The sequence below is a fragment of the Lygodium microphyllum genome, chromosome 1, assembly GCF_053477565.2.
Source record: "Lygodium microphyllum isolate KBCC chromosome 1, Lygodium_microphyllum_v1.1.10, whole genome shotgun sequence".
NCBI classification, from domain to species: Eukaryota; Viridiplantae; Streptophyta; class Polypodiopsida; order Schizaeales; family Lygodiaceae; genus Lygodium; species Lygodium microphyllum.
Window position 1 is genome coordinate 6,812,420 of NC_141135.1, and position 13,681 is coordinate 6,826,100.

The 13,681-nt window shown below is 45.3% G+C and overlaps 1 protein-coding gene across 4 annotated transcripts in view; it reads left to right on the plus strand.

Moving 5' to 3' along the window:
- LOC148040814 (calmodulin-binding transcription activator 6-like) overlaps nt 1-13,681 on the plus strand; it is an 87,175-nt gene that overhangs the window by 29,933 nt on the left and 43,561 nt on the right. For all 4 annotated transcript variants that reach the window (XM_087667341.1, XM_087667277.1, XM_087667404.1 and 1 more), the window contains one exon: nt 12,445-12,906. In XM_087667341.1, coding sequence (XP_087523467.1) covers nt 12,445-12,906 — 462 coding nt within the window. The remainder of the gene's footprint in view (nt 1-12,444; nt 12,907-13,681) is intronic.

The following is a 13,681-nucleotide window of genomic DNA, read 5'->3' on the forward strand; positions in this document are numbered from 1 at the left end:
AGACTGGTGGTAGTTGAAAATGCAAAGGCGTTGCTGGCCATAGGTGGGCGGAGGTTCAGCCCCAGGTGGGTGAGTATGGAGCAGTAGGCGGCGCTATAGATCAGGCCACAGGGCGGTGCAACTAGCGGAGTTGTAGTGTTGTACTGGCGGGTGGTGCAGCGCATGGCACAGGGCAAAAGAGGAGCGCAGAGGGACCTAATGCAAGGCGCTGATAGTGTTGTAGGTGGGGCAGCCCAAGTTGGCGCAGCAGCATAGGGAAGCTGCATAGGCAGACTGTCAAACGCAGGGGCGGCATTGGGTGCCACAGCCATGACGGGTTGTCTAGCGAGGCGCAACACAGGTGTAGGCGACCACTACTGCATTGGTGGCAGTCGAGCTAGGACTGCTCTGCTTGAGGAGGTAGACGAGACATGGCTTCTTTCGCGGCAACTCTGGTTGATTGGGTGGCACAGTCTGCAGGGTATGGATTGAGTTGTACTTTGCTCTGATACCAAATGTGAGAGGTGGAGAGGATTGGAGCTTAGCTGAGAGTGGAGTAGACAGTGCGGAGAGTGAAGCACGACACCCAATGCAATAGATTGAAAGTGTGTGGTGAAAGTACAAGGTATAACCCTTAAACCTTAGGGTTGTAAGAGGGTGTTCGCACCCAAAGTGTGTGTAACACGATAAGTGCCCGTAAATGTGTAACATAGGCACATCAAATGATCAAAATAAACTTGGGGGAAAAAACCTCTCGTACGGAGAGTAAAAAGTGCCCCAGTGTTCTATTGATCATTGACACTCCTCTATGAGCGTAGGCGTGAGTGAAACCCGACAGGCATCAATGGTTTTGCTTCATTGATGGAAGACGATGGCGACATGGACTCTTGACCTCTCGGGTTATGTCTTGGATGGTAGTTTCTTGTTAGAGAGGGAAATCGATTGCCTCTATGGCGTGGCTAGGTTGAATCGATGATTGTTGGGTTTGCCTATGCAAGTTCTGGCATTTCTTGATCTCCTCTATTGCGACACGTATTTGTCAGAGATCATAGCCTGTTTCAGGCAGGCAGCAGCAGGCAGCAGCTGCACAGTCCAGCTGCACAGTCGGACTGTGCAGTCGGACTGCCACGTGGCAGTCCGACTGTCTGCAGCTGATTTTTATCAGGCTGCGCCTTATTTTGGCGCCCCATCCTAGGCAGATTTTCGCCTATTTATTGCTGACGTTTTCAGCAGTCTGGCATTCATTCTCTGTCGCAGATTACAGACCGGTGCCGTGCAGATCTCTGTCTCTGTTCGCAGATTTCTGACAGCAGACAGTGCAGACTGCAGCAGACTTCGAGGTGGACAGCAGGTCGCATCGTCGAGGTGGAGACACGCAGTCCAGCGCACTGCGCCCGTGTATATCTTTGTATTCAGCATTCTTTATACAGCAGATCTTCAGTGTACACTGTCTCTTTCTCTCCCTTCTCTCTCTGCGTTCTCTCTCTCTCAGTCCTACGCTTCCGCACCGCTGCACTCTGACATGGTATCAGAGCAGTGTATGAGGGCTGACTGAGCGCAGAATCAACCTGAAGAGGAGTTTCCATCGCGACACAAATTTGCGTTTTTTGCGTTTAAGGGCAGACAGGAGGGCTGCGCCTTGGAACAAGGCTGAAACGAGTGTGGGCGCACAGGAAAGGAGTACAGGTGGTGGATTTGCTGCTGTTTACTGCTGTTTGTCGCGGAGAAAGTTTGAGTTTTCAACCTAAAAGTGCAGGTTTTGCTTTTTCATCGCCTCCGGCGGGTGAAGAAGCTTCGGGACGCTGAAGAGCCTTAGCAGGCTGAGTCTACTCAGTCAGAGGGGGCTGCTTTTGCGTTTGAGAAGGCATTGCAGGTGAAGATGTCTACAGAGATGGACCTGGAGTTCCAGGCGATTATGGACCGGAAGGTGCCTGTCCTACCGGCTCTTCCTACAGATCAGAAGCTCGACGGCGACAACTACCGCATTTGGCGCGTTATGATGTTGGCCATTCTGGAGTCCTATGATTTGGCGGAGTTGGTACAGGAAGATATTGACCGACCCTCGGTAAGAGATGAGTCCAAACTCTCTTCCGATGCTCGTGCGGAGTTGGCCAGGGCCCAGTCTCATTGGGACAAACTGAATGCCAGGATTCGATCCTTTCTCTTTCTATCATGCACTACAGCTGTGATCGCTCACATCGAGCACTTGACGGTGGCTCGTGAGATATGGCTGGAGCTTGATCAAATGTACAATCGGATGACCCTGATGAAGAGGGTTTCTTTGGAGGTACAGATGCGGACCTTGTCCGTCAATAAGTCTTCTTCGCTAAGGGAACACATTAACAAGCTAAGGCAGCTACAGATGCAGGTTCAGAATGCGGGGAAGCCGATCTCCTCCGAAGACATGGCGATTACACTCTTGTCCCAGTTGCCGCCACGATTCGGTACATTTTACTCTGCCCTTATTGCTTCAGGGCGAGAGTCTACTCTTCGGTGGGAGGAGTTGGTTCCTATGGTCTTGGACCAAGAGGAACAGTTAAAGGGACAGAATGCTTCCAAGACGGAGGCGTTGACAGGTCAAGCCTCTCAGAAGAAGGGGAAGGACCAAAAGAAGAAGAAGGGGGATAACAAGTCCAAGAAGGACAAGGAGAAGGACAAGGACAAAGACTCCACATGCCATATTTGTGGAAAGACTGGCCATTGGAAGAAGGATTGCCCTGACAAAGACTCGAAGGACACCAAGAAGAAGGAAACCAAGGATTCTGGAGCGGTGGCTGCACCCTCATCAGCTGCATTTCTACATTTAGTTGTCATTGAGGACGCTTCTCCGAATGCTTCTGATGCTGCGATGGCGGCTTCCCAATCTCGAGAGTGGATTATTGATAGTGGTGCCTCACGGCACATGACTCCTTCATCAGATGGTGTCGCCCAGCTGCGACCTTCGCGTGGGCAGGTTCTCATTGGAGACAGCTCTTCAGTTTCTATTGCAGGTCGGGGTAAGATGCAGCTTATTCCGGATGGACGAGGTGGCACCCATACTTCAGAGGTTTTGCATGTACCAGGATTGGGGTACCATCTCCTTTCAGTCCATAAGATTTGTTCCCTTGGTCTTCTGGTGGAGTTTGACAGTTCTACAGTGCGAGTCCTCGATCGTGAGTCGAGGACCATGTCAGAGTGCAGCGGTGCGGAAGCGTAGGACTGAGAGAGAGAGAACGCAGAGAGAGAAGGGAGAGAAAGAGACAGTGTACACTGAAGATCTGCTGTATAAAGAATGCTGAATACAAAGATATACACGGGCGCAGTGCGCTGGACTGCGTGTCTCCACCTCGACGATGCGACCTGCTGTCCACCTCGAAGTCTGCTGCAGTCTGCACTGTCTGCTGTCAGAAATCTGCGAACAGAGACAGAGATCTGCACGGCACCGGTCTGTAATCTGCGACAGAGAATGAATGCCAGACTGCTGAAAACGTCAGCAATAAATAGGCGAAAATCTGCCTAGGATGGGGCGCCAAAATAAGGCGCAGCCTGATAAAAATCAGCTGCAGACAGTCGGACTGCCACGTGGCAGTCCGACTGCACAGTCCGACTGTGCAGCTGGACTGTGCAGCTGCTGCCTGCTGCTGCCTGCCTGAAACAGGCTATGATCTCTGACACCCCCTCTCAGAGCCTGGACAGGGCAGAAGCCTGAGGGATCTGGAATGTTGCCGAAGTAGAGCCTGAGGAAGCGCCTTCGTAAACAAATCCGCAAGATTATCCTCCGTCTTGCAATACTCCACAGTGATGGTCTCATCCAAAAGCTTTTCTCGGATGAAGTGGTACTGGATCTCAATGTGCTTCGTCCGGGCATGAAAAACAGGGTTCCTTGCCAAGGCAATGCAACTCTCATTGTCACATCGCAGCAATGTAGGACGAGTCTGGGGGCACCCAAGCTCCTCCAACAATCTCCGAAGCCACACAACCTCGCATGTGGTGGAAGATGCGGCCCGATATTCCGCCTCAGTAGACGAAAGGGCTACCGTGGGCTGCTTCTTGCTACTCCAAGAAATAACACCTGCACCCAAAGTAAAGCAGTAACCTGTTGTAGACCGCCTGTGGTCCACGTCACCGGCCCAATCCGAGTCGCTCCAACCTGCAAGTACAAGATCTGACCCATCTGTCCCTGCGGGGTAATGAATCCCCAAATCAGACGTCCCCCTCAGATACCGAAGTATCCTCTGAGCAGCCTGCCAATGCACCGTCTTAGGTTCACTCATGAACCCTGCCAAGAGCCCAACAGCAAAACATAGATCAACCCTGGTGTTGAGAAGCCAAATCAAAGACCCTATCAACTGTCGATAGCGGGAAGCATCCGCCAAAGGAGAAGCTGAGTGGGAAGTGGCCTTCCAGTTCGGATCCATAGGAGTAGAGAGGGCCCGACAATCTTCCATCTCAAAAGACGCCAAGAGCTCCTGTACATATCTCTGTTGGGAGAGAAAGATCCCCCTCTGAGACTGAAAAATCTCATGTCCTAAAAAGAAATGGAGTAGCCCCAAATCCGTCATCTCGGACGTCTGATTTGGGGATTCATTACCCCGCAGGGACAGATGGGTCAGATCTTGTACTTGCAGGTTGGAGCGACTCGGATTGGGCCGGTGACGTGGACCACAGGCGGTCTACAACAGGTTACTGCTTTACTTTGGGTGCAGGTGTTATTTCTTGGAGTAGCAAGAAGCAGCCCACGGTAGCCCTTTCGTCTACTGAGGCGGAATATCGGGCCGCATCTTCCACCACATGCGAGGTTGTGTGGCTTCGGAGATTGTTGGAGGAGCTTGGGTGCCCCCAGACTCGTCCTACATTGCTGCGATGTGACAATGAGAGTTGCATTGCCTTGGCAAGGAACCCTGTTTTTCATGCCCGGACGAAGCACATTGAGATCCAGTACCACTTCATCCGAGAAAAGCTTTTGGATGAGACCATCACTGTGGAGTATTGCAAGACGGAGGATAATCTTGCGGATTTGTTTACGAAGGCGCTTCCTCAGGCTCTACTTCGGCAACATTCCAGATCCCTCAGGCTTCTGCCCTGTCCAGGCTCTGAGAGGGGGTGTCAGAGATCATAGCCTGTTTCAGGCAGGCAGCAGCAGGCAGCAGCTGCACAGTCCAGCTGCACAGTCGGACTGTGCAGTCGGACTGCCACGTGGCAGTCCGACTGTCTGCAGCTGATTTTTATCAGGCTGCGCCTTATTTTGGCGCCCCATCCTAGGCAGATTTTCGCCTATTTATTGCTGACGTTTTCAGCAGTCTGGCATTCATTCTCTGTCGCAGATTACAGACCGGTGCCGTGCAGATCTCTGTCTCTGTTCGCAGATTTCTGACAGCAGACAGTGCAGACTGCAGCAGACTTCGAGGTGGACAGCAGGTCGCATCGTCGAGGTGGAGACACGCAGTCCAGCGCACTGCGCCCGTGTATATCTTTGTATTCAGCATTCTTTATACAGCAGATCTTCAGTGTACACTGTCTCTTTCTCTCCCTTCTCTCTCTGCGTTCTCTCTCTCTCAGTCCTACGCTTCCGCACCGCTGCACTCTGACAGTATTCTCCTTCTGTGTATGTTTTTGGGCACAATGGTAATGTCCTTGCACTATAGTGATGGACTTGCACTCATGTATCTCTAGGCCAGAGACTCCAGAGGGATGATTATGAGAGGGTGGAGGTAGGACATGTTGATGCTTGCCACACATTCGTATGATGTGGTGGATCCTAAGGGAGGCTTTCTACATGCGTTGACACCGTTTGGCGATTCAAATCTTGGAGCTGATTCAACTTTCAAAGCCATGATGAGAGGTATAGATAGTGAATAGTGCTTGCTCCTAGTTTGTTCCCACATGGGTGGACACTTTACTAATCCATAGTTTTGTTTTCATCCTGTTTGGGTACCTTGACAAGCTAGACATTTTGCCTTTCCCTTTGCAACATATCCTCATCATAGACATCCTATATTCTAATGATGGCCATTTCTAATTTGTAGGGTGTCCGAACCCAACACTCAAAGGTTGTACCATAGCCTAGGAGCCACTCCTAACCTTTCTTTATCGTGTAGTGGGACGATCAACCTTGTCTCACTTGGAGTTTACTCATGTAGCTTGCATTTCGGGACATGGGAGGCTGGCCACAAGACAACTTGTTTTGCATTTTCAAGCCAGGATATCAGCCAACTTGCCATTGTTTGGAGACTTTCTTGTGACCTGTCAGAAGTGGAGCAGCAATGGAAGCGTAAACATATACTGTAATAAACTGCTGAAATACAAGAGAAAAGAGAAAGGGAAAGAAAGAACACAATACAGACGAGAACTCAGATGTATGCTCGGGGAAATGGAATCCATATGTCAAACATGAGATTGTCGCATACAACAGTGAGTCATTGGTTGCGTGGGCACTGGCACCGGCTCCTCTCTCCACGGGACCTCTAGGTGGTGAACTGAACCAATTGAGGAGGAGGAGCCCAGAATATATATAGGCATGAATAATGCCACAAAATATGCCAGGTCGGTCAGCATTTAATGTTGGCTGACTGATAGCTATAAATGCCACAATAGCATAAAATGCTACACACTAAAAATGCCTAAAATAACTACATAAAGTGCCTAGCCATAATACATATTGAGACTCACACATGAGTTGACGTACTCTGCTAACACCCTCTCTCAGATCATGGGTGATTTGATACAATACAATGGTACAATGAGAATAAATCAGAAACCATACAACATAGAACCACCAAGTATAACCATGGATACCCAAGCAATAGGTGATCAAGCCGCCACCAAGGTGCCTCGGAGAGAACCTGATATCGATGTTGATTGTACCAACTCCTAAAGATAGAGAAGATCATAGCAACTCTCAAGTCAATGATGCCTTTGATGTAGCACACGTGACCATCCTGTCGCCAATGCCGCAACGCATAAATGACCATGGATTCCCTTTAATTAGCCAAACCGCCAAAGTGTCCCCTCATATGAGCTCTAGATGAAAGCCACCCGCTCTTTGTCAAATAACCAACCCATCATGAACTTGGATGTCAATCCCAACTCTAGGATTTGAATTTGCTAGACTTCGTCAATGCATCAAGGACATCCCTTTCTGGATCATGTGCATCTGTATAGAAATATAGATGAGGCGCGGCTGCCCCATCTCACCACCCTCTCACACTCCCTCTCTGGCACGAGAGAGTTGTGAGGGATGACCTCATCACCACCACTAGAAAGAAGCTCAGTTGAGAGTACATAGTTGACAACAAAGAGAGTGTGAGAGTGAAGATACGACTCCCAATGCAATAATCAAAAGAGTAACGTGCAAGTACAAAGTACAACCCTAAACCTTGGGGTTGTTAATGTGCGTTCACACCCGAAAGGTGTAAAACATGATAAGTGCCCGAACTCTATAACATAAGCATATGAAATAAAGAAGAATATAATTGGGGGAAAAAACCTCTGATAAGGAGAGTAAAAAGCGCCCTAGTGTCCTATCGAGGATCATTGACACTCCTCTGTGAGCGTAGGCGTGAGTCAAACCCAATAGTGTTGTCACTTAATCAACCGAGAGAATGCAATCATCTTAGAGCTTTGTTTCATTGTATCAGCATGATTTATTCAACATGATTTAGAGTTAATCATTCTTCACTCTTATTCTTATTCTTCTTTTGTGTTTTTAAGTTTCCTTATCATTGTGTTAGCCATACACTGTGTTTCTCCCCACAAACCCCACCTTTTTTTACATGCTCAATGTTGGAGCATTGAGGTCTTTCTCATTCCCTTTGGGGTGAGTTGGTTGCTACAATGGTACATATTTGCAAGGGTCTCTGACTTGGGCTTTATAGGGCATGACTCCATATGAGGCTTTCTTTGGGAAGGAGCCTTCCATGTCTCATTTTCACATCTTTGGGTGCAATCGCTATATCCATGTGGACAAGATGAAACAAGACAAGCTTGATTTGAAGTCAAAAAAGTTGATCTTCATTGGTTATAGTACGATTATGAAGGGCTACAGGCTCTATGGCCCAATGAAACGAAAGATTGAGGTGAGCAAGGATGTGCTATTTGCGGAAGATCAGTTGATGGTATTTCTACTATAGATGGTTCTTTGCCATCAACTGACCCCCCACCATCGGTCCCTTCCCTTCCTTCGAGGTTACCAATTAGCACCCCTCCTTTGTCTTCGACTCCTTCCCCTCCATCCCCTTGTTCTCTGCCTTCAAATCCCCTTCCACCCTTGAGTGAACACATTTAGGACTACTGTAGCATGTTTTTCCCTTACTAGGAGGCTTTTTTTCCTGTGCTTATTATATATGCCCATTTTCTCTAGGGCAAAATAACTCTTCTAAATGTTCTAGATTCATACTTGTCAACACACTTTGTTTCGTGAGTGTTCAAGCTTCTTCTTCAAGTTGTGTATACATTCCTACAATCCTAAATTCAACATTTGGTATGAGGGTGGGCTTTGATCTCTTGGGGGTAGAGTCATTAATACTGTTCGCCTCATCTCCTCGAGGCGATTCTTGGTGAGCATTTTCTTCTTTAGTGTAGAAATTTTGATACTATTCATTTCTATAGTCAAGGCCTTTTGCAGCCTGTTTTGTATTGTGTAATGTAGTGGAAATTGGTTCCGTTCACATTTTCTTCTATATTGGCAACTTTTGCATGGAGTGTAGTCAATGACCATGGCTAGAATAGTGATGTATTATTCCATGCGTTGGTTGTTGAGGACACATTGGACGGAACTAATTATCCATTGTGGACTTATATGATGTGTCATGCATTGGTTGCAAAAGGATTGTGGAACATTGTGCAAGGAATTCGTATACGTCCTGCTATTGTTGTGAAAGGTGCAAGTGCAACAAGAAGAGGTGTCGTTGAGAACAAGCCTATTTCTTTTGAAGAGGTACAAAATTTAGAAAATTGGATGGTTGCTATAAAATATAAGGATGATGCTATTGTGAAGAATGATGCTTGGTTCTAAGCAAGTTTGCTAGTTGAAACGTAAGCTAGATGATAGTGTCGATCGCTATAAGGCTAGAGTCGTGGCAAAGGGCTATGCTCAATAGAGGGGCATTGACTTAGAGGGCATTGCTCCCACTTGTTGCTTAGCAACAATTCATGTCAGCAGTCTAGTCAACTCGTGTGTGGGTCTGTGTCATGCTGGTTATTACTAGGGTATTTAGGCATTTTAATGTGGCCTTTAATGCTGCTTATTTGGGCATTTATTTGCTGGAAGACCAGCATTAAATGTTGGCTGACCTGCTGCCATTTATGGCATTATTTTGTTCTTTATATTGAGGTTCCTCCTCCTCAATTAGTCATTATCACCTATAGGTTTTGTTGGAGAGAGGGAGCTGGTGGCTTTGCCTACTTAGCTAATGACTCACTATTGTATGTGAGTGTCTTGTGTTTGGTATATTTTGTTTTCCGGGCATTCTTTTGAGTTCTCTTTTTTGTAGTGTTCTTTTGTGTTTTTCTCTTTTGTCCTTCTGTTCAGCATTTATTTATGCTTCCATTGCTGCATCCACTTCTGACATGGTATTAGATATCAAGATCTGTTCTTCTAATGCTATATTCTGTTGATTTCAGGTCTTCCATTGCTCTCTGTTGATCGGGCAACCTCCTACTACTGCAAATTGCGCTGTTTTCAGCTGTACAGATCTGGGTTTGCTGCATTTAATGCATTGCCAGCCTGCATTTAATACTCCTACAGCTGCTTTTTCAGTCTGTCTCTCACGTGCTACTCCTGGTGGCTACTGAACTGTGGGCGATTTTTGTCCCTTGCTCAGCATACATGCGTTTTCAGCACATGCTGGTGGTGCAATGCTGGGCGACACCTTTTGGCTGTTTTTTTGCAGATTTTTGTGATTTCAGCATTGTGTTTTCGCAATTAGCTTGTGTACATTGCATGCGAACTTTGTTTTGTGCAGTTTGTGTTGTTGGTGTGGTTGTACTCTCTCTCTCCTCTTCTTTCCTTTATTTTCTCTTCCTATCCTCTCCAGATGGCTCCCCCTTGCTCTTCTATTGATGACAAATCACACGGCCTTGATTACCTAATATGGAGTGTTGTTTTGAAAGCATGGCTTGTGCAGAAGCAATTATGGTAGGTGATGTAGTCATCCCTCATGACTCTCCAATGCCAAAGAGGGAGTGTGAGAGGGTGATGAGGTGGGGCAGGTGAGCCTCATCTATATAAGTATATAGGTGCATAGGTTCTAGAGAGGGACTTCCCTGACGCATTGCTTGAAGTTTGGTGGGTTTTGAAATCTTGGAGCTGGGATTGACTTTCAAGTTCATGATGGGCTCTGTTTGACAGAGAGTGGGCTTGCCTCCTAGTTTGAGCTCACATGAGGGGACACTTTGGCAATCTTGGCCGAAGGCGGGGAATCCATGGTCATGTATGTTCAGAGGCATTTTTGATAGGATGGTCTTGTATGCCATTGTGAGGCGTTGTTAATAGATACAGACATCTGTTATGATTCCTCTCTATTTTACAAGTTCTGGTATGATTGACATCGACACTTAGATTATCTGTGTGGCACCTTGGTGGTGGCTTGATCACCCACTCCTTGGGTATCCATGGTTCTATTGTGGTGGTCTTTGTTGTATGACTATGATGTGTCTTATCATTGTATCATTGTATTGTATCAGATTACCCATGATCCGAGAGAGGGTATTAAGAGTCTAGTCAGCTTGTGTGTGAGTCTATGTCATGTTGGTTATTAATAGGGTATTTAGGCATTTTATTGTGGCCTTTATGCTACTTATTTTGGCATTTATTGCTTGAAGATCAGCATTAAATGCTGGCTGACCTGCTGCCATTTATGGCATTATTTTGTCCTTAATATTTAGGCTCCTCCTCCTTAGTTACTCATTATCACCTACAGTTTTTGTTGGAGAGAGGGAGCTAGTGCCGTTTCCTACATAGCTACTCACTGTTGTATGCGACTATCTCATGTTTATTATATGGATTCCGTTTCTCGAGCATTCTTTTGAGTTCTCTTCTTTGCAATGTTCTTTTGTGTTTCTCTCTTCTATCCTTGTGTTCAGCAGTTTATTTCAGCATTTGTTTATGCTTCCATTACTGCATCCACTTCTGACAATTCATAGCAATATGCAAGAGTAGGTTAGGATGGTTGGAATTTACATTATATTTACATTACAACTGCATTTTTTAATGGTGATGTGCATGAGAAAGTATATGCATTTTAGCCTCATAGTTTTGTTTAGAAAGGGTTGGAAAGTAACGTGTGTAGATTAAAAAAGTATGGTCTAAATCAAGCACCTTGGCCTTGGTATGAGAAAATATATCTATACTTGACTACATGTGGTTTTCACATAGAAGGGTGATATGCATCTAATTGTTGTTATCTTGATGACATGTTGTTTACTTGTTCTAATGAGACACGTATCCCAGTGCTTTGCTCAAGCCTTTGCACACCCAATTCACTTTCAAACTAACCCAATGTTGTGGAGCATTTACCTTGACATCTTTTCTGTATAGTTCTCATGTGATCTTGCATTCTTCCTCTCACAAATAAAGGAATTTCCCATGAAGAAACCATGAATAGATAACTTGCTTTGTGACAAAGTAGTTTAAAAAGTGCACAAGGTTTGAGATCTCAGAGGAGGAGAGGGAATCTCAACCTTTTGTGCTGTAATAACACATTTTAATGATATGTAGATCAAAATTGTTATGAAAAACATGAGATGGATTGTATGAGAAAATACAGTATTGAATGGTACCCTAAGATAATTTAACATATGACATGATAAAGTTATTTTGTTCTCTCCAAAAGCTACTTGGAACCTAATTTTTTTGACAAAAAAGATAGAGAGGTTGTTTGAATCTCGAACAACATAATCCCGTGAGAGAATCTTATTAGTACACGAAGGATTTAACCGATCCCAAACTGTGGATCAGACTGGAAAAGAAGTATCCATTTAGTTGGTAACCTATGGTATTAACACATACAATACAGTACCTATAGTATGGTATAGTATAATGATCTTCAAGACCATTGTCCTTCATTGCTTTTGTGTGATTGACACTGGTTCGTTCTTTGTCGTTGAGAAGTGAGAGGAGGTGACCAATTGTGAAATCTATTTTTTAAGGGCTTTGTGCCATATTCCAGACTGCATTAGCCAGTTCCTGCAATACTGTTTTGCTGCATAATGTGGACTAGCTATAATGACTTCTACAATAATACAAAACTTGCACTTTATGACCAGAGAAATCTTCCTGATTTTGGGAAACCACTGTACAATAAACATAACTCCATGAGTTCATCCACAGATTTAGGAGAGTTGTTCCACACAGTGTATATGTATATAGTGTGATTTAGCTCATTGAAGTTTCCTAGCATGAGGCTCGTTGGTTTTTGTGCTAGTAGCTATTGAGGTTTGTGATGGTTTGCAAATGCTGAGGCTGCCTGACCCATCCAAACACTACAGGCTGTAGCTTCAGAAGATCTGCAGATGTCTTCGATGTATGATGGCCTGAGGCAGACTGCACATGGTAATCTGGACAAAGAAGATAATGGTAGTCAACCATGGCTTCAAAAATCAGATTCAAACTTGCAAATGGAGTGGTCAGAAGATAAACAGAACTCTCAGAGTCCTGTTTTGCAGTATCCAATTGGAGATGAAGTACTCAAGAAGCTTGATAGTCTAGATAGATGGATGCAAAGGGAACTTGTGGATACCGAGAACAGCCCTTTAGCTGCATCCACCAATACTTCATCCTGTTTTGACATATCAATACATGAACAGAGCCAAGACAAAACCGAGGATCTTTCAAGTATAACCTGGCAAAGTCCATCAACTGAGGAGCTGACTCCATCCTTTCTTCCACCTCTACATTTTGAGATTATAGAGTATTCACCAACCTGGAGCTTTTCAATGGAAGAAACCAAGGTATATCTCTTACAGGGATTCATTATCTTTATATTATTCAGAATATGTGCATTGGCTTAAAAATGAACAAGTTGATAAGGCAAGGAACTGATAAAAGTGGTGATTGCATCCTTATAATGTAATACAGACTTGCCTGGTAATTCCTGTCAAATATACTTTGATTTTCTTTTTTAAAATTGTGACTCAGATGCCATATCCACAAGTCCACATGGTCTTGCACACCTATTGAGATCACCACACTGTCACATGATGTAAATTTCAAGAAAAGCTAATTTCGGAACAAACTAATGTCACTGTTCTTTGGTGCTGGCTTGGATTTAATACTGTTTACTTTTGAAAGCTAAATGTAGTTAGTATGAATTCCTGTGTTAACAGAAAAAAATTCCAAAAACGTTGGTTGTTGTAGTTCCGTTGGTCTGTCGCTATGGGGCAGGTGGCAGGTGGGACTACTGCAGTTCCAAGGCTTATGTAAGCAGCTGGCATATCATTTGTGGTGTTTAGACATCCATTGATTGTGGATAGAGATCATCATCAGTCATCGACAGCAAGAATGTGAGCCAAAGGGGGTGGTGTGGATCGAGGAGCATGAGTAGAAGAGTTCATGGCTGATTGTGGACTGATTGAGGCTGATTGGGGGTCTGTCCTTGACAGGGAAGCAAGGCATACTTTGAGGGTTTTGAGCACATAGAGTGCAGGTTTCTGCTCGGGTCTGATTGCAGTAGTGTGGTTTCATTGTTGGCAGCCTTTACCATTCTACACATTTATATTACTGTTA